A 19,087-nucleotide genomic window follows, 5' to 3' on the forward strand; every position below is an offset into this window, starting at 1 on the left:
GTCCTTTTGCTCTCCCCTTGCTTTTTCTCAGTTTCTTTAACTCTTTTCTGCTGCCACATACTGTCCTCTCTGCTGCCTAAAAGCTAGAGATAGGTTGTTAGGCATTAACATTTTTGCTTCTGTAATTCCATTTTCCTTCTGTTCTCTTCACATGGAGACATTTGCTATTCATTTTCAGGTGAGGTGGCGGAAAGAATATGTATATGGAGAGCTACATAGAGATGTAGATAGGTGCTTGTACAACAGTCAGCCAAGGCACCTCGCTGCTTAAGTATCTCCAGAAATCCCTCACTTCTGATCACGTACCTGTGTATCCTGAGGGAGGTGCAGGCTGGCTGGCCTGTGAGACCTCCCATTCTGGTGCTATATGTACCACCACCAAAATGCCTCATTTTTGTTCCTATGTGAATTGCACACCTTGGATCCTGTTTGGAGGCAAGTGGTTGTTCACCCTGGTGTAGCTAGCTAATATGTCTATTTTGGTAGGAAAGTGGCATATCCATCATTCCAGTCTTTAAATGCCTCATAAATCTATGAAAAACTACAACAAAGGCCTGTGCATCTGTCTGTACTGTTTTTGAGGTCTCTAGAGACTTTTAAAACTATTTGGTTTTGCTGGGATGACTCTGAACACAATAGGTTGAAAAATATGAATTATTTTGTCTAAAGGAATCTGGGGTTTGTGTTATTTTTTGATCATGTCTGTGAGTGAGTCTCACAGGGGCCAGCAAACATTGCCACCTTTTCAGCAATGAGAAATCTGATTCTCTGAGACAGCAATAGTTTTCTTGCTTCAGCTGAGTTGCGAGTCAACTTATGATACACCCATGTCAGGGTTTGAAGTTGAGTGTGGAAAGTCCCTGCTTTGCAGAAGGACAGAGCTATGGTATGAGGCTATTCAGATTGCTCACCTAATCCATGGGAAGGTTTTTTTAGGCTTCAGTTTCATCCCTTGGCAGAGTGAATTTGTAACTAATCCTGAAGCTGGTAGGTGTGTGGCGCCTTAGGCCATGACCACATCTGCCTGGACGGGGCACAGTTGTCTCATCAGCCATAGTCAGAGGGAAGAGATTTTTCCCCTTGCTGGTCCAGGACCTTCCTTTCCTATTTCCATGTGGGGAAGCAGTGATACACTGAGGGAAAATCAAAGGTACGGACATCTCTGATGGCTGCAAAGTGACACTCATTAGAAAATGTGGACATCTCTCTTACTCAAAGGATTTCTGGCTCCTCATGAGAGTCCCTTAGGCCTTTGTGACATTTGCAAAACAGAACTTAAGCAGAAAGTTGAAGATTGGGAGCCTGAAATAGCATCAAATTTAAATATGGAAAAATTTATTCTTTATGGCTCTGATACAGGAAAACTCTTGTTCCTGACTTAAAGCATGTGGGACAAATCGTGCTTAGATTTAAACATATGTTTGAGCTTTTTCTTGGCTTTAACCAAGATCATCAAGATACTGAGAGCTTATCGTGCTTCTGTAGAACTCTTTCTGTGTGACAAAGTGAGGCCAGATTTTAATGTCATAGTTTTACTGGAATCTTAAATAATATATTTAAACCTTGTTCACAGTTTAAATATATTATTTAAGATTCCAGTAAAATCACTGTTGTTTTGAATGAGGTATAAAATACAGATGTAACTTTCATAGAAATGTTATTTTTTTAATAAAACAACTTTATCCCATAACTTGTAATTTATGTACAGACATGATGAAAAGTTTGAAATATTTGCAGCACAGATAAGCAATCTATTGAGTGAAAATTCTTGTTTTGTTTTGTAGAATAGATCAGACCACATGCATTTCACCAAAAGAAGCAACAGAGCAATTTAACAGCTTAAATGAGGTAAGCTTAACCAAAAGTTGAAATATGATGTTACAAATTTTGAATTAGATGTTTGGTTTTTGTTAATTCTAAGGTCTTGGAATAATGTAATCACTTGAGAATCTTAAGTTAGCTTTTTAATGAATCATTCTAATCATGTTTTTTGAGAAAACCTTAAAAATGTGATACGAGACTGCTATAATAGCTTAAAAGCCAGAAGCAAGAGATTTTAAAAATATTTTAAGCCAACTTTATGCTGCTTTCTGTTTGTGCTCAGAAAAGAATTAAACATTCAATATTGACTGAGTGAAATGCCATTTTTCAAGAACATTTGATTTTTTCCTCATATTACAGCTCAAATGTGTTCAGCTATCAATTATGTTTTGTTTAAAAAGAAGGAGTTCTCCGGGTTGCTACATCCTGCATAAATAAACTATGAACGGTACAGTGTAGTCTAAAAGGTACTCTTGTTGTAAGATGGGAGGAGGGGAGGGTTGGAGTGAAGAGAAGAAGCAAGGAAAGCCAAATAACACCTGTGACACTTGAAGCGAGCTGTTTTCACAGGGATTATGCCAGGAGGATGATGAGAGAGTAGAGCACAAAGAAGCTGTTTGAGTGATCATGTCAAACAATGGATGAGCCTGGGCTAGATTCTCACAATCAGCAATATACTGGCGCATAGCAGCAAAGCAATAAACAAGCTTTGCAATTATTCAAAATGGGAAACCTTGTAAAGCATCTCCCACAAACAAGGGTGTCTGCATGCTAGCACAGAGTATGCTTACATACTGCAAGGGCAGTGAACAATACTGGACTTAAACAAGGAGCAGATGATATTTTTAAGTGTAGACCAAGACAACAGAACAACAGAAGCAGGGGGAAAAAAGAATTGGGGGGGAAGGGAAGCCCGTTCTTGTCAAACCATGGAAAAAACAGCTTTGTTTCCATAATGAGCCAGAGAACATCTATGTCTATTAATAGATGCCTGACTTCCATTAGGGGAAAACCACAATGTGTCCTTTTAAAGGAATTCAGACTTAAGCTTCTCCTTACAATGAATTATTTCCTGTGCATTTGTGTCATTGTTGTGCAGCTCACTATTGAAAATCTCAATGCTGACTAGTAAGGCACAATCCATGACCGATATAAGGGAGTATATTCAGCCTCTGTCTAGCCAATTAAGGCCCTGGGAGAAATCATTAAGTTGTTTCTTTTGAGAAGCCCCAATGCAAATAATCACCAAAGCTTCCACTTAAAAGCTTCAATTTAAAGTTCTTGCAAAGGATTCCTTAAAGGTTAAGATAAAATATGACAATAAATAAAATCAGTGTAAGATATTAAAACAGATAATTAGATCAGAAATTAAAATAAATTGCTAATAATTTATGGGGAATGAGCAAGGGTTACATTCTGGTGCTTTCTTTTGCAAAATCTTAGACTGTATTGTCTCAGGTCTACTGCAAACCCAAATGGACATGTGTCATAAGAAAATAAATTCCCTTCCTGGATTAGAGAAAGTGGTGTCTCTCCTCACTGGTCACCCGTGGCATTATATAGACCCAGGGCATATCTTGTTCTATCTTATTGTTGCTATTTTGTTCCCCATAAAGGAAGTTCTGAACTGAAAATGTCATACGCCTCAAGACACAAATATTGCCATAACAGATACCGCAGAGATTTATTTACATTCACATAAAATATGCCTATCTTATTTTATCCTGAACTCTCAGATTAAAAAGCAAGGGAGATGCTTTTATACGTCACTGTTCTAATGTGACATACAAAAGCAGTAATTTCCTTAGGGTGAAGAAATTGAACAGGTTGATATTTACTCAGTTTCTTTTCTATATGAATCACTTCAAAGGCGATTAAATAATGAAAGCTTGGATTATTCTCCTTCTCTGCCCCAGCTCTGATTTCATAAATCCAGTAAATCCATCAGTAAACTGGATATAATAGAAAAGCTACCTTCTTGTCCCGGAGGGGCAGGAGCAGGCCCAGGGGCAGGGTGCAGGCATCCTTAATATTCAGAAATACCGTGTGCGGGGCAGGGTGGTTTCAGTTTATGCAGAAAGCACCAACTCTGGGCTTTGCTTCTCCTCCCTTCTTCCTGTTAGCCTCCAGGCTGAGACCGGGCAGGGTCCATGGGTGGGGCAGACTTATTCCCTTTCCCTCTTCCCTCAGTTCTTAAATTTACCAGACCTTAGGATGTCCACAAGGATGAAACAAAGGATACTGATAATAGTAATGCTTTTTCAGGGAAAGAAATTATTTCTAACAGCAGTGGCTCTCTTTTGGCCATTGTTAGCTATCTGCTCTCTGTGCAGATACACAGTGAGCGCTGATTGATGAGCAGGTTTGGCAGTGCTGTAGCTCTTGGTGCAATAAGGGAGAGCGTGGGGCTGCGAGGCTCCATTTGGCACATTGATTCCCATCAGGCTACAGCCCCCTGGATGTGCTGACCAACATGTCACATGGCACTAGTTCTGCAGGGACCTCCAGCTGGAGAGGGAGTTACTGATGGCACCTACCAAGAAAAAGTTTATAAGCTATTTCAGGGGACTCCCACTCATTGCCACAGCATTTTGGTGATAAATTGGGAGTATTTGTTCGTTCAGTGTCCCATTCTCCAGAGGGATTTAGCAGTGTGAGTGTAGGTGTGTGGTATTTATCTCTAGATGTAAGAGGTTATCTATCATCTCAATAATTCCTTCCCCTTAGGCCTCAAGTCTTGACTTTCAATAATCATTGGATGAAAAGAGAGATGTCAGTTGGGTACAGTCTACAGGTTTACTTGTTTGTAAAGATGGTTTCTTTACTACAGGCTGAGCTTCCTCTGCAAATGGCAATCGTTTTGTACAGTGTTTTCTCCAGCAGGCAAGAGTATACTTTAATGACTATGTTTTCTTAAAGCATTAGCAAAAATTACAAATAGGAGAGAAATACCACACTGTCTCTGTTCTCCTTAGACTTCCTATAAATGTCTTTATTTTTCCATTATCTTTGATCTGGAATAATGCAGGATGTTTTTTCTTCTTCTAGTGGAATTGGCATAGCTCAAGCTCTTTGAATTGTCAGTTACTTTAAAAGGACATGAGAAGAGATAAGAAACCTTTGTCCAAGACAATTATAACTGCTCCTTTTTCAAACTTGCAAAATACTATTTTAAGAGGCAACAATATGGTTATTTTTCCAAAGAAACTTAAGGATCCATTTTAAATATTAATATGTCCTTTCATTTGCATTAGCATGGATCAGGAATTGCTGCACCAGAAACACTGGTGTTAGGCACCAGAGTAAAGCTGGAATGAGCATCAAACCTGAAGTGTTTGAACTGAGATTGTTAGCTGATATAATATGCCATATATATATATATAATGCCAATTATATATGCCAGCTTAAATTACTTCAGTGATATTGTTTTCTCATATAAGAGCTTTCTAAAATTTATGATGGTACCCACCATGACCTAACATTTCCCTCTCTATGTATTTAGCTGTTTGTATTTGCTTCTAATACCTTTTGCAACTTCTTTTAAATGGCCAAGAGCAGAGATGGCCCAGCTGAGCCCCAGGGGCAGGTCTGGACCATGAGAGATGTTTAAGTAGCATGTGCACAGGCTGGTTCTTCTCCAGATTAGATATATTGCTGAGTGCGTGCAGCGCAGAAGAGTACACATCCCCACCACTGTGGCAGGATGCCTGCCATCACATCAGGGCCGTACAGGTACTGGAAAGTATTGGAGAATTAGGGAGAAGTTGGAAGTGGTCAGTAAGATTTCAAATGAACTTGGAAGGTTTGAGAAGATGAAGACAGGGCTCAGACTATTTTTCTCTCTTCTTGCCTTCCTTTTGCCAGCAGTTGGTAGCATGTTGGCCTGCTCCCAGTGAGCCCAAGGATAGAGGACCCACTGCCAGTTGCTGATATATGGCCGTGTCCCCTCCCAGAGCACCTTGCTGCTCTGCTTGGGCTGCAGTTCCAGAAACAGGGGGCCTCACTGCTCCTGCCACGGAGCAGGAGGTCCAGGGCCGGCAGGATCCGGCCCAGCTGCTCTGGCATTGCCGGTACTTCAAGCAGCCCTCTGAGAGGGGCAGGACAGGACATGTGGCAGGGCAGGCAGCAAGGTCATCCCTACCATTTACTAGGACGCTCCTGTTGCCCATGAGTTGGTGACCCTGGGCAGCTTTGTGCTTGGCCTTTGCTTAAAGCTATGACTCCTTACATATGTTCCCATAAGTATGTGGTGGCTTTTCATGTACAGTGTGCTGTGGCAGTACCATAGTACTCAGCTGTGTTCTAGGAGTAAGATGAGGTTGATGGCATACTCCAGATTCATCATCTCCCTGGTAACATCAAAATGATCAAAGCTACTTACTCTTTTTCTCCCTACATCAAATCCCTGTCAAGGGCACATTCATGAAATCATATAAGATATTTCTATTATTATTATTATATGAATTTTTTTAGTATTTGGCAGTGACTGGAAATTTGCCATCCACCCACCTTCCACAGATGGGTGAAAAATATCATTTAGAGCAACTGAATATAAACCAGCTGGTGAATTACAGCATAAGCATTGCCGAAATACAGTGTTTAACAATGTAGTCTGTGTGAATGCTTTTATACTGAACTTGCCATAAATATTAATGTATCATAAGAAATAGTGATGCAAAGTGAATGTATTCTCTTGATATGGAAATTTTTTTGTCAAATGCTTGAAGTAACAGTCTGTGAAGGTTAGGTGGTATATTTGTCAGTTATTCGCCTATGTTCACCTTGTTGGTATGTTGTTCTGGTATGTTTGCCTATGTTTTCCTTACTTGCCATCAGCAGTTCTCGTGATAAGGTCCGGGCGGGGATCAGAGTCCTCACTGGTCTGTAACTGGTATAGTCATCTTTTGCTAGATGACATTAATGACTGTAAAACGCTGCCCATCTGTTGTGATAATTCCACAGCCACTTCGTTTGGGTCTAGCTGGGGTGAGAGGCAGTGGAAAATGAAGGCTATCATGGCATGAAAATTCTTCCCAAAACATACCATGGGTAGAATTCAAGTCAGCACCCTTTCCTTGAGAAGGAAAATTCACTGCCACTTGAAAGCTGTTGAAGGTGGGATGGTTTCCATCATTCTGTCTCTAATTCAAGAAAGCTCTGTAGAGGATTAAAGAAGACATTGAAAGTGCCTCATAAAAGATGCTCAAATTGATGGTAAGAAGTCTGCTAAATACACCAAAAGCAGGAAGCCAGGTAGGGTATCGCTGGGACTGCTGGCTGGCTGACATGTAAAATGGGCACTAAGATGATATGGCTGTAAACAGACAGGCTGAGTGAATTCATTATATTGGTCTTCACTGATAAAGACCATATTGGGGACATTTGCACACCTGGTATTCCTTTCTAGCAGACAGGTCAAAGGAGCCAGATCAGTTTGAAGTAATATATGTAAAATATTGGACCAAACAGTGCCAGTAAATGACAAGGAAAAGACGCCAGTCATTCAGGAGTCCTGGAGAAACTGAGGTGTGAAGATGAGACACTGCTGGTCAAGACGGGTAAATTATCCTTACAAATGGCAGCTGGGCCAGAGGATGATAGGTTGTTAATGCAGCCTCTACGTGGGAATAGTAAAAGTATCTTCTGCCTCAGATCATAGAAAACAGCTCTATATCATGCCGTATTTTTAAAGAACAATATTACATTTAGGCATTTCATTATGAATCAGTGCTTGATCTTGCAATCACTTCTTTCCTGGTATTATAGGATGAGATGTCAAAATGTATCTTGACACAAGATGAGAGGAACTTAATTCTAAAACAAATGTATAACACAAGCCATTTCTTTGCTCACACATCTCTAATACCAAGCTGCTTCTGATAGCAATGGCCAGAGCTCCTGTTAGCTCTGGGACCAGGAGAAGGAACGTGTTCCTGGATTTCCTTTTTGACCTAAGCTGAGGCCAAAGTCCAAGTGTTTGATTGTAACCTAATCTGTTCTGTGGAACGGGATATGGGTTTTGAAGCACTCCTGACAGCACATAGAGGGTCACGGAATCTGGTTACGGTGATCTTGTGCTTTTTCGAAACTTTCCTATTTTGAGGTATCTCCTAGAAAGAGCTACTTTCTGCTCCCTTTTCACTGCCTGAATTCTATAGAAGGAATGAAAGGATTAAGATTGAAATCTTACCTGCTGTTCTCAGCCAAATTAGTTTCCTTTTTTAATTTTTTTATTTTTTTTTACCTAAAAACACTGGCATCCTTGGGTTTATAAAAGGGCTGTATAACTATAAAAATAATGCAAAGACATATTAAACTACTCACTACATAGGTGACATATTGTTACACAAAGGAAATGATTCCAATAAATAAATTCATTATTTCATTAAATAAAACAATAAATTGGTTTCAGGTCTTTGACAGAGTGGGGACAGGAGCTTGTCAGGGTATAAACTTGAGGAATTTTTTCTGTTGCAACTCAGATTTTTTATTTTTTTTTTTTAAATTGCTCTTTGCAAATATGTACCATTTGAGTGACTTAACATTTTATGTATAATTCTGTGTGTGCCAGCTGTGTGATTATTAAGACACCCTTGTGTGATTTCATTTTATGTTGCAAGCTGTATTTCCCTTGAGAGAGGGGAACTGAATGTGTGGGGTATCGGTAGTGACTCATTTTGCCCAGTCAGATGGTGATTAGGGCTTTCACAGCATTTACATCACAGCTAGATGCTTGTGTCAGGTTGTATAGCTGAATATTGCATGCAGCATTAAAGATTAAAATGAGAAATGGGCCAAGCATGACAGAGTAGCTGGAAGTGATGTTATAGATAACTAGCCTTGTCCTCATTGATTTGTCTGCAGCGACAATGATCTGTTAATTTTTCCTTTGCAGCGGATAGGAAATGGTCTGGTAGCTCTGTAGAAGCAGCAGCCTACATAAAAGCTACGTCTACATAAAGAAGTATCTCTAAAAAAGCCAATTAAAAAATATCTCTTCCAAGAATCCCATGAGGGAGCGTGTTCTCAGTAACTTTGTTCACTGTTGCGTACTGCACAATAGGCTGGAGAGGGAGATTTGCTTTTTTTATGAATGGTAAATGGGGAGGGACATAATGTCATCAGATTGTGATGTCAGCCCAATGAATGAAATACTTGCTTAGTGTATTGCTTCAAGACCAAGAAAAGGGACGCCACCTCAGTTTGGCTTCCTAGAATAAATCGTCTTTTGCTGACGAAGTCATCTTTCCCACGTGTCATGAATAATCTATGTAAATTGGGACTTAAATAACCAGCAGTCAAGAAACTCGTGGAATAGTGCACGTTTGTTCTCTTGCACGTCTTCTCAGAGCTGCCAGTGGAACACCCCTTTGCAGACGCTGCTAATGGGCTCAGTGAGTTGAAGAGCTATCGCTGTATTCTGTTGTTCTCTAGCTAGCCCAATGTTCTGCTTTTGTCTGCAGAATTCTTTGTTGAAGCTACAAGCCCTTGACACCGATCTGTGCTCTGCGTTTCTGCCAACCCAGGAAGAAACTCCTCAGCTGCCGGCACCCAAGGATCCAGCCCCTTCATCAGTCCAAACCACTGTGCAAGCTGATGGGGCCAGTTGTGGAGGTAAGCGATCGTGTCATGATGTGTTCTCATTTGCAATTATAAAAAAGCCTTGTGACTTGCAGTTTAATAGCAGATTTGCAGTCCCCTGGGAAGCAGTGTAGAGCTAATGCAAAGCACCATTTCCTGATGCAAACGCTGTGTAATGTAAAAAGGGGTGATACCTGTTAAAAGAACGGAAATTAATGGCCATAACATTCTGTTTTTCTGAGGGTGAGTCTTGCTTTTCAGACAGGTTTTAAGAACCCTGGTTCTTTTATTTTTGGTTTTAATCTGGTTTTTTTTGTTCAAGTAAATTTATGCTTTTTACTTCCTGTGTCTGTACTGTGTGAGATCACCTGCCATATCGTGTAATTCTATTTTTGTCATTCTTTTTGTCAGAGCAATATCACTTCATTTCTCCTAGTATTGATTTTAATTTAATGCATCAGCAGAGAGATAGCAAAGGTGAGTTTTACAGCATGTGGATTTTAATAATTCAGGAACCTGTATTATTACCCATCTGGGCAAACTGTGGTATGTTATCTCTCTCTCTTTCCTCAATATGGAAACCAGTCCTTGCAAATAAATAGCCCGAAGGGTCGGCACTATTTTTGTCAATTCATAGCTTGTAGTCACAGGGCTGGCAGTCGTGATGCTCAGTAGAAGAGGAAACACTGTTTGTGAAAAATAGATCAAAGGCAATATGACTAATACATCTCACAGACAAGCGATGTGAATACACAAATACTTAAATTGTTCACCATGCATGGTCCAAATTAAGGCAGACAGGTCAGTAACCCCTTTGCAATTGAAGTTTTATGTCAGAATAAAGGCTGGGTTCAGAAGAACTTATTTCAGAAGCTGTTTACTCAGAATTTTCAGCAAGAAATAACAGTAAGTTTTTTACCTAAAAAAAAATCACAAATGCTGGTGTTCTACTTAAGAAATTCTGAAGTTTGAGGTTTGCATTGCACAATTAAGGAAAATGGTATGTACAGTCCAAATTATTATAAAGATGAAGGAATGGAAAAAATACTAAATATCCTGGGTTTTAGCTAAAAAAAAATACGGATGCTTTAGCCCAGCTAGGCAAATACCTTAATAGCTCTTGGATACAGGTGTGGAACTTGCACTGGTGCTAGTCCCTTGGCGTGGATCTGAGGCAGAGACAGATCTCATATCTGTGCTGCACAGGGAGAGACATTTTGCATCCAAAATCTGCACTGACTCTTTTCCTTTATGGCAGGGTGGGTTTTTCCTCCTTTTCCAGTAGTTTACTGAATTATTTTGTTCTGGTAGTTTCACAATTCATTGTTAGGATGATTCATAATAATTTCCTTTGCTTATTTTTGCTGTTTTGATTGGATTTTGTTTTAATTCATACTGTTAGTGACCCCTACTTCTGACACCCTCTCTAGCTCCTATTTGCTTATCTCCAGCTACACAGGCAAATCTTAGATGATGTAGCATTTCTCTCACACAGTTCAGAGCATGCTCTGTCACTCTAGCAGTTCAAACTTGTGCTTTAATTAAAGCTTACCTATTTAATGGATTTTAATGTACGCTCAATCCTTGTAACATCTGCTTTGTGGTTTGTGTTTTTTTCAATAACTTGCCATTTTGCATAGCTAGAGCTAGTCCTAATTCTGTCCCTTAAATTACTACTGAAACCTTCTGATACATTCAGTTTAGGTACAGTTTGCACATGGGACTATTGGCTATTTCAGCTTGAACTTGGATGGAAGTCCAGAGATTTGTACCAGGCTAGGAACAGAGTTTTTAGAGGATGTGCCATATATACTACGTCTCTAGTTATTAGCCTTTGCTCAGTGAATCAGGCAATAAAAATTTTAATATTAACAATGTACAAATGTATTATTTTTTAAATAAACATGATTGTGTAGTCTATTTAATTTCTTTTGTTTCACATCCCAGTCAACAAAAATTAGAAAAAAGTACATTATATGTATGGTGAGTGAAGCTAGAACAGTCTAGAAAAATGACAGGGTATTTCAGGATGCAAATTTTAAGGGGTGAACAGTAATTCTTATCTCTGAGTAATGTCAGCAATTTCCAGTTTACTTTTGAATATGAAAAAATATGAAGTAGAGCTGGCAAAATGAGACCATAAAAAATTGCAAGGGAGTATTAAGCTAGTTTTTTAAGGGAAAAAAAGAAAAGCAGAGTGTGAGTTATTTTTATAGTTTTTGGATATAAGTATACATCCAATATGTGACTTGAGCAGTAAGCAGCTGAACTTAACTACAAGATGTTCTAAATGTCTTTTAAATTAAAAATTATGATACTGACATTCATGGACATAACGTGTTGAGGGATGAACACATTACATCTGCATATTCTTTTTTATACACAACAGATTTCAGTGTATTATTGTTTTACTTAAAGAATATCACACACAGGAATACAAACTTGTACCATACGACTTGTTGTCATATGATTGAAGTCCACATTATGAAGCATACTGCATATTATAAGATAACAGATCTTGGCTTTAAGTCCTGTGGTAAGCTCTTCTCAGTGCTAAGCTGGACTGAGTAGATGAGATGGAGAAGGTGCAGGCTAAGGGGAAACTTACTGGCTTGGTTAGAGGTGGCTTTAGTTCCCAGTTTTGGCAAAAATAGAGGCTAAAATTAGATCAGACACATGAACACAGGCAGATGTTTGGTCAGTTCGTGGGCTACTCTCAGGATAATGCTTAGCGTCTTGTTTAGGATCTATGCAGAACTGGAATCAGGATGATGGCCTTAAGTTGTAATTAAAAATGGGGTTATTTATAACTTGTCATCATCCTGAGATGTTCCGCTATTATAGTAATTGGGCCACGTAAATGTATCAGTTTGAATGACTTGCTGACCACTTCTGGAGAGTAGGTAGTAATTTAATGCATCTGTGGTAGGGTTGGGACTAAAACCTTTCTTGGGGCCCTAACAAAGCTGCACCAGTCTGTGAGCTTCAGTGGAGCAATGCTGTCAGGAAGCCCTGGTGCCAAGGAAATGGAAGAGCCTTAGCCTTTGGGAAATACTCCCAAATTCACCTGGCATGCAGGTTGTCTCCCCTTCATTTGCTAGCTGAATGAAAAAAACCTCCTTGAACTCTCTGCAGCTCTGTGTGCTTGGTCTTACATTGTCTTACAAGTCACTACTTGTCCTTTGCATTTATCTTCCAGGAGTGTTTAGTCTTGAATGTGTACTTTTCTTCCATTTCTGAGACTGGGTTGGGCCTAGTAAAATTGCCTGGTTGTAAATGTGAAAAGGAGCAAATGTCTGTGACCATATAGTTTATCAGCAGTACAGACGGCCTCCTGCAAGAGGAGTAATTCTAGGTCCACAGAAAATGAGAGTTCAAATGTTGGAAACTTTTTTCCTGCATCTATCATACACAGACTGGCTGATTTTTTTATAACATCATTTTCCTTTCACAGTGAAGAGACTGCTACTTAATATGACTATAAAAAAAATTATTCCCTTTAATAACAGAGCATGAGAAATAGTGAAACTATTCTTAGTCAACCTACTTCACAGTGATTATATGTTTCTTGGAGTTCAAAGATGGTGAAATAAAAGGAAGGAAGCCAGTTTCTTCTAATTGACAACATTATTTTTCAGAAGTTAAAAAAAAAGCCACAAAACAAAACCCAACTAAAACTAGTAATTTTTTTAAGTCTTACAGGGTAAGGAAAGATTACTTACCAGAAAGAGACACTTTTGTTTGCAGAACAACGTTTATTCCAGCCTTTATCACTGTATGTTTTCTGTGTACATCATTTCCCATGACTGGTACAATGCTCTACCCTTGCTTCTCCCAGATGCCTTTCTGGATCTCTCCATGGGAGGACTTGAATGTCATACACGATTTACAAGTTTTGGGTGTTGCTGTGGTATCTTGGAGAGTTGAATTTGACCTACAGAGTATGAAGTACTTAGAGGAAAGATGCTAGGTTAGAATTAATAATCAACTACATTGTCTCATTGTGAAAATGCTTAACATAATTGTAATTGATGATTCTGTTAGAGTAGATGAACTTATAAATACAAAAGTCGTGTGACGTTTGCATGACAGACTGAAGTGTGATTATACAATTGGATTTTTTGTTGTCTGTAAAGCAAAAACAGTTGGATAGTGCCTGATAAAATGATATTTTAGGCCATTGTAACTACTATTTTGTAAATCAATAGTTGCTTTCTATAAAGGGTGCCATTCAGAGCTGGTTTGTCCCCGCTGTCCCAGTGCAGCAACTGGGATTTGTAGCTTCAGTATCTGTTGGGCAGAAGTCAAATAAAATGAATTACAGAGGTTCTGTTAAAATCCTGAAGGAAATACCCACTCACCATGGAAATGTCCTGTCCCATGTACAAAGGAGAAAATGGAAAGAAAGTTAAGGTGAAAGAACTTCTCTAAACATGCCTGTTCTTCTGTGAATAAATCCATGTACAGTTGTTCAGTTGTTTTCCTGTGCAGTTTTAGGCTTTCATTGAATAAAAAGATTCTGTGAAATGTGTTAGAATGCATGCTATATTGCAAATATAATACTGATTAGAAATAACACGCATGCTGCCTGGAAATACAAAATAATTGATATGAATTCAAAGGCTATATATACATGGTTTTAGAGGAAAAAAATAACGTAGCTGGTGCGAAATATTATGTACTATGGAAACTGATGTAGGGGAACCTGAGACAGAGCACATTCTCTGCTTTAACATATATTAACTGGTTTTTGGGGGAGAGCTTTTATGAGAGCATGGAGTTTCTCCCTAAAAAGATAATCTGCTTTAAAGCACAGTCATCTCGTAGCAAAAATATTGACTAGGCTAGATCATCCCCACCCATTTCGCCCACTGAAGGTGAGGAAGAAGATTCAATGGTTCTTCCCATTAAGGTACAGCAAAGGGAAGATGAACTCCTGGTATTCCCTGGAGGTAGGCTCTGTAATGTGCCCACTATTTTCCATGTTACCCATAAACAGAATCAGCGTGATGAGGTTCACCAATTCCTACTTTTTCAGTCCAGAATAAATCATTCCGACTTCTAGCTTGACCACCTCTATAAAACAAATTTTACCTTTTGAGGCACCTGAGGCAAGGTTTCCATTTATAGTCAAAGACAATATTAACATAGTATCATTAGCATGACTTCTCCAAGTAGCAGCCACTGCACACTACCTTGAATGTTATTGGTGGTTGTTATTTTCGTGTCTTGTGTTCTTTAGACCCATGTGTATGTTACTTCAAACCTTAACGAAATTCTGCAGGATACTGCAAGCAGCACTGGAGATTGTTAGCATCCGGACATATTAAATTTTGATCTGCCTTTCTCTTGATCAAAGGACTAAATGCTAAATCACAAAATTAAACTTGTTTTGTACGTTTGTTGTCTTCTTCAGGAATGTGGCTTTCAAAATCAAACAGATCTATGAAAATATAATTAATGCTACTACTCTGGGAAACTCTCCATCTTTATATTATACTTCGTAGTTTATGAATAAATACACCCACCCACCTTCTTCTGTGGAACACAAAAATGCTTTATGTTAAGCCAGTAACTGTCCTTTCTGTTTTATTATCCTCAGTATTATGTTCATCCTGCATGTGACACTTTGCTGAACTATTTGCTGTTTACTTTGAATACTTATGCTTTGAATACTTCTGTAAGTATAGATTTGTATTTATCTAGGTAGCTAAACATCTTGTGAGTGACCCTCAGTCCATATTGGTTTATGCTTTCTTTCTAGAGCCTGTGCCGGCCCATAGAGACTGGCAGAATGACATGGACAGCAGCCCACAAGAACATCATTCCCTCGGGACCAGTCGACTGCTGTATCACATTACGGATGGAGACAATCCTCTTTTGTCACCACGATGCTCTATCTTTAGCCAAAGCCAGAGATTTAATCTAGACACAGAGTCTGCCCCTTCTCCACCAAGTGCTCAACCTTTCATGATGTAAGAAAATATATTTAAATTCTTAGATATTTTAAATAATTTTTGTACAATCCAGTCTTTGACTCAATGTTTTTTCAGTTACTGTTATGTCATAAACAAGAAATTTTCATACTCTAGCATATTTTGACATGGTTAATTTGCAATACCAGAAATAGGATCTAGCATATTTTCAGTAATAACACAGTACAATATTGCCTGAAGTCTTTGTTAGTTACAGTTAGCAAGGACAGTTTTAAATATTAGTTAGTAATTAGTCTGAGGAGTGAACATAAGATAGAGGGCTATCAAGGTATAATATGAAAAACTTCAGCTGTAATAGAGCTATAGCGTGAGTCATTTGCTAGATATTAGAGTGTCATAGAACATACAAACAGACCATATACGGGTTCTCCAGAAACCAAGCTGTGAGTTTCAGACAAAAATCAAACTTTCTTAAAAGCTTATAAACATAACTGTCAGCTGCATATGAATGATAATCAGATCTATTGATTTGCAACTGTAAAAAATCAGAAACTAAACTGCCTTCAAAATGATAATGTTCATTCTCAGTAATAAAAAGCTCCCTGAGCTTACATTTACAAATCATGTCATTACAGTCTCCCATTACAGTTGGAAGATTTGTGAAGTAAGATGCAGGTGTTAAATGTGAATATTGGATCAGGTTGTGACCTACTAGATTAAACTTTTGAAAAATATTCAGAAATCCCACAATTAATTAAAAAAAAAAAAAAAAAAAGAGTGAAAGACAGATGGTGAACTCATTGGTATACCCTAGGGGTACCTTCAAGCAAAAGTAATTATTTTATGCTTACTTTGTAAAAACTAAACTATCTCTATCCCATGAAAGAACCTAGCTGCAAATTCTGAAGTGCTAGGAAAGCGTTAAGTGTGCCTGAAACAAGGCATGGTCCATTATAGCCAGTTCTTTGATCCAGCTACTATGCTTTTGGCTTTTGCAGGCCAAGAAGTTCTTCTAGATGTAACTGTGAAGAGTGCAAAGAACCACAAACAGTAGCACAACTTACCAAACATCTTCAGAGTCTAAAGAGAAAAATTAGGAAGTATGAAGAAAAGTTTGAGCAAGAAAAAAAATACCTGGTAAGATAATAATTGAAAAGACAAAGGAAAATACTGTAAGAGGCAAGCAAGAATCCCAGTGTATTTAAACTTATGCAAAACAACAGGAAAAAAGGTATTTTTGGTAAAATGAAATAGGAAAATCATCAATGAGGGAATATCTTTTTGCCATCTTTCAGTGTATGCAATAGTTCTGAGACTCTAATTTGCATTTTCTTTGGATTACCTTTGTTGCAAAATATCCATCTTCTAGGCGTGTGAGAAGTGTGAATCAGTGAAACATAGCTGACAGACTTGTGAACCAAAACGATTCAAAAGATGAAAAGCTCCTTACTTACTTTGTAGAAGTCATTTGCTTGGAAACTGTTGCTCTGCTGTGCAGATTCCTTCATTCAAGCAGACTCCTGTAAACCTCCAAAGCACAGGGCTCAATAGAAGCTGATGGCAGAAATTAGAGAAATAAAAATTGTAGTGTGTTGCTGGTGGGGGGTTGTTCGAGGTCAGTGGTGTGCTCTGTGCAGCGTACGCAAGATCATCTCTCATACCGCGCTAGTTTGTATAATGTGAATTGTGCAGTATAAACATATCAAAACATCTGTGATGGATGTGTACAATATGAAACAGGGAAGTTTGTGATGTTTTATGATGAATTAAAATGAAAATTCAGCAAATTGTATATTACCTTGTAATCTCATCAATGACTGCAAACTTAAACGTACATTTGTGAATTGTACTGCCCTATGGTCATCATATACTCTTAGGAGTAAAATTTCATACTTAAACAGTCATCACACTGTGACCAGAAAAGAATTTATTTCAGAGGTTTAATTTTGCAAAACCGTTTTGCCACTTTGAAGATCCAGTGTAAATTGATTTTAATTTGGAAGAAATATCTAAATGCCAAGAAAGAACTGATATACAAAGCTTTTGTTGTTTGTTGCTTTTGAAATCACTCTGTTGCACAGGATTTTTTCATTTGATTAGTTAAGCAGTTCAGTTAAAGTGCTGTTTCCCAAGAGAATCCCCGTCTTAGAGCAGTAAGGGCTTGTCCCTGCAAGGGACGGAGTGCTTCGGTTACCATCCTGGAAATCACTTAGGAACTTGACTAACATTAGGTTAGTCCTTTTGAAGTCACTGAGATTACTTATCCAATTAGTCAAGGACTTAAATGGTTTTTTTTAGGATCAGAGCCAAGATACTCAGATCCATGTAGCACCGTGCCACAATGGGGAGAGATAAGGCATGATAAATTAGTACCATGATCAAGCCAAATGCTCTGCATGACACTATGATATAGTGCAGTTGGAACTACGGACGTTTTTTAGCACATAGTGTGTGGACAGGTTTTTATCTGTTTGATTGTATAGTCATCAATGCCTTCTTTTTTATTCTTCCTTTTTTCTTTACATTCAGCCTTCACATGGTGACAAGACTTCCAATCCTGAAGTTCTGAAATGGATGAATGATTTGGCCAGAGGTCGTAAGCAGCTCAAAGGTATATAATAGCATGTCATTTCACTTTATAGTTGAAGCTTTTGGAAGTATGAGTGTACCTGGAATATTTTAGTTTTCTAACCTCAGTGCTCTGCTTATTTTTCACCAGTGCATGGCAATAAGTCTCCCAATGACAACAAAGATATTAGGTGATATGACTTGCCTTGATTCCTGAAAGCAGGGATTAAAGTAAGCCAGTTCAACCCTCATAACAAGGCTAAAAAGGGGAAAGGGAAAAAGACAACATCTTTCCCTCATGACTATAAACATTCATGCAAAAGGCAATGTTATTCTGAATATTTTTATGAGTGTCTGAATACAAAACTACAAAGTTAAATGTGTCCTTGTAATAGTACAAATGCAGGTGCAAAATGTTTCTTTATGACTGAGGTTACACAACTCTAAAGCTTTTATTTTTTTGATAATAAAAATGGATCTTTCCCAGATATTAGGTTTGGTCTTGAGGGTCAAGTTTTGCCCTTGACTGTCTGCATACCAATCCATTAACATCTGTGGGTGTATCACATGTTTGCCCTCAGGGAGAATGTAGCCAGGACTGATTTTTTTTTCTTTTTTAAGGTTATTTATATCTAAATCTTTTTTTCCCCATTATAAATGGATTCTCACTGCTAATTAAATTGTAGCGTTATGTTTCATCTCTTGTTTTGGGTATAGTTAAGAATGTAGATATAGAGGATGTGATTGTGGTAAATAAAGAGTTAGAAACTCATCTTTCAGTAAATTTCTTCGGGGAAGTTCTCCCTTAAATACTAGGCTGCATAATTACTAGATTTTTTTTTTTTCCCCTTGAACTTTGTGTTACAAATCCAGAAAGGGCAAATGAGAGGAAATGGCCAAACTACACAGTTAACTTTCTGAAAATTCTCTCTCTGACTCAACCATTTCTTCAGCTAGCCAGGGAGTCTAGCTTTCATAGATCAGCCTCACCTTCACACCCAAAATGCCTTGATCCTGTGAACACCCTGGATTTTATTATCCTGAATAATGACACTGCTTTTAAGCGAAGCAAGATTCATGAGGTTCATGAGACAGTTGCAATTGAACTGGAAAAGCACTCAAGTGCTTGTAAGTCTTTCTTCAAGTTCATAAGGCTTGTCCATCCTTCCTAGCTCTGAGTT

General features: G+C 38.4%; 1 protein-coding gene across 1 annotated transcript in view; it reads left to right on the forward strand.

Annotated features, from left to right (window-relative positions):
* The window catches only part of FAM13C (family with sequence similarity 13, member C), a 55,983-nt gene that overhangs the window by 21,411 nt on the left and 15,485 nt on the right, over nucleotides 1–19,087 (forward strand). Inside the window, exons 5-8 of the mRNA XM_009325843.1 lie at nucleotides 1,785–1,848; nucleotides 9,348–9,435; nucleotides 15,167–15,377; nucleotides 16,337–16,475. Of these exons, the coding sequence (XP_009324118.1) occupies nucleotides 1,785–1,848; nucleotides 9,348–9,435; nucleotides 15,167–15,377; nucleotides 16,337–16,475 (502 nt within the window). The remainder of the gene's footprint in view (nucleotides 1–1,784; nucleotides 1,849–9,347; nucleotides 9,436–15,166; nucleotides 15,378–16,336; nucleotides 16,476–19,087) is intronic.

This window comes from Pygoscelis adeliae, unplaced genomic scaffold (assembly GCF_000699105.1).
Source record: "Pygoscelis adeliae isolate BGI_AS28 unplaced genomic scaffold, ASM69910v1 Scaffold4, whole genome shotgun sequence".
NCBI lineage: Eukaryota > Metazoa > Chordata > Aves > Sphenisciformes > Spheniscidae > Pygoscelis > Pygoscelis adeliae.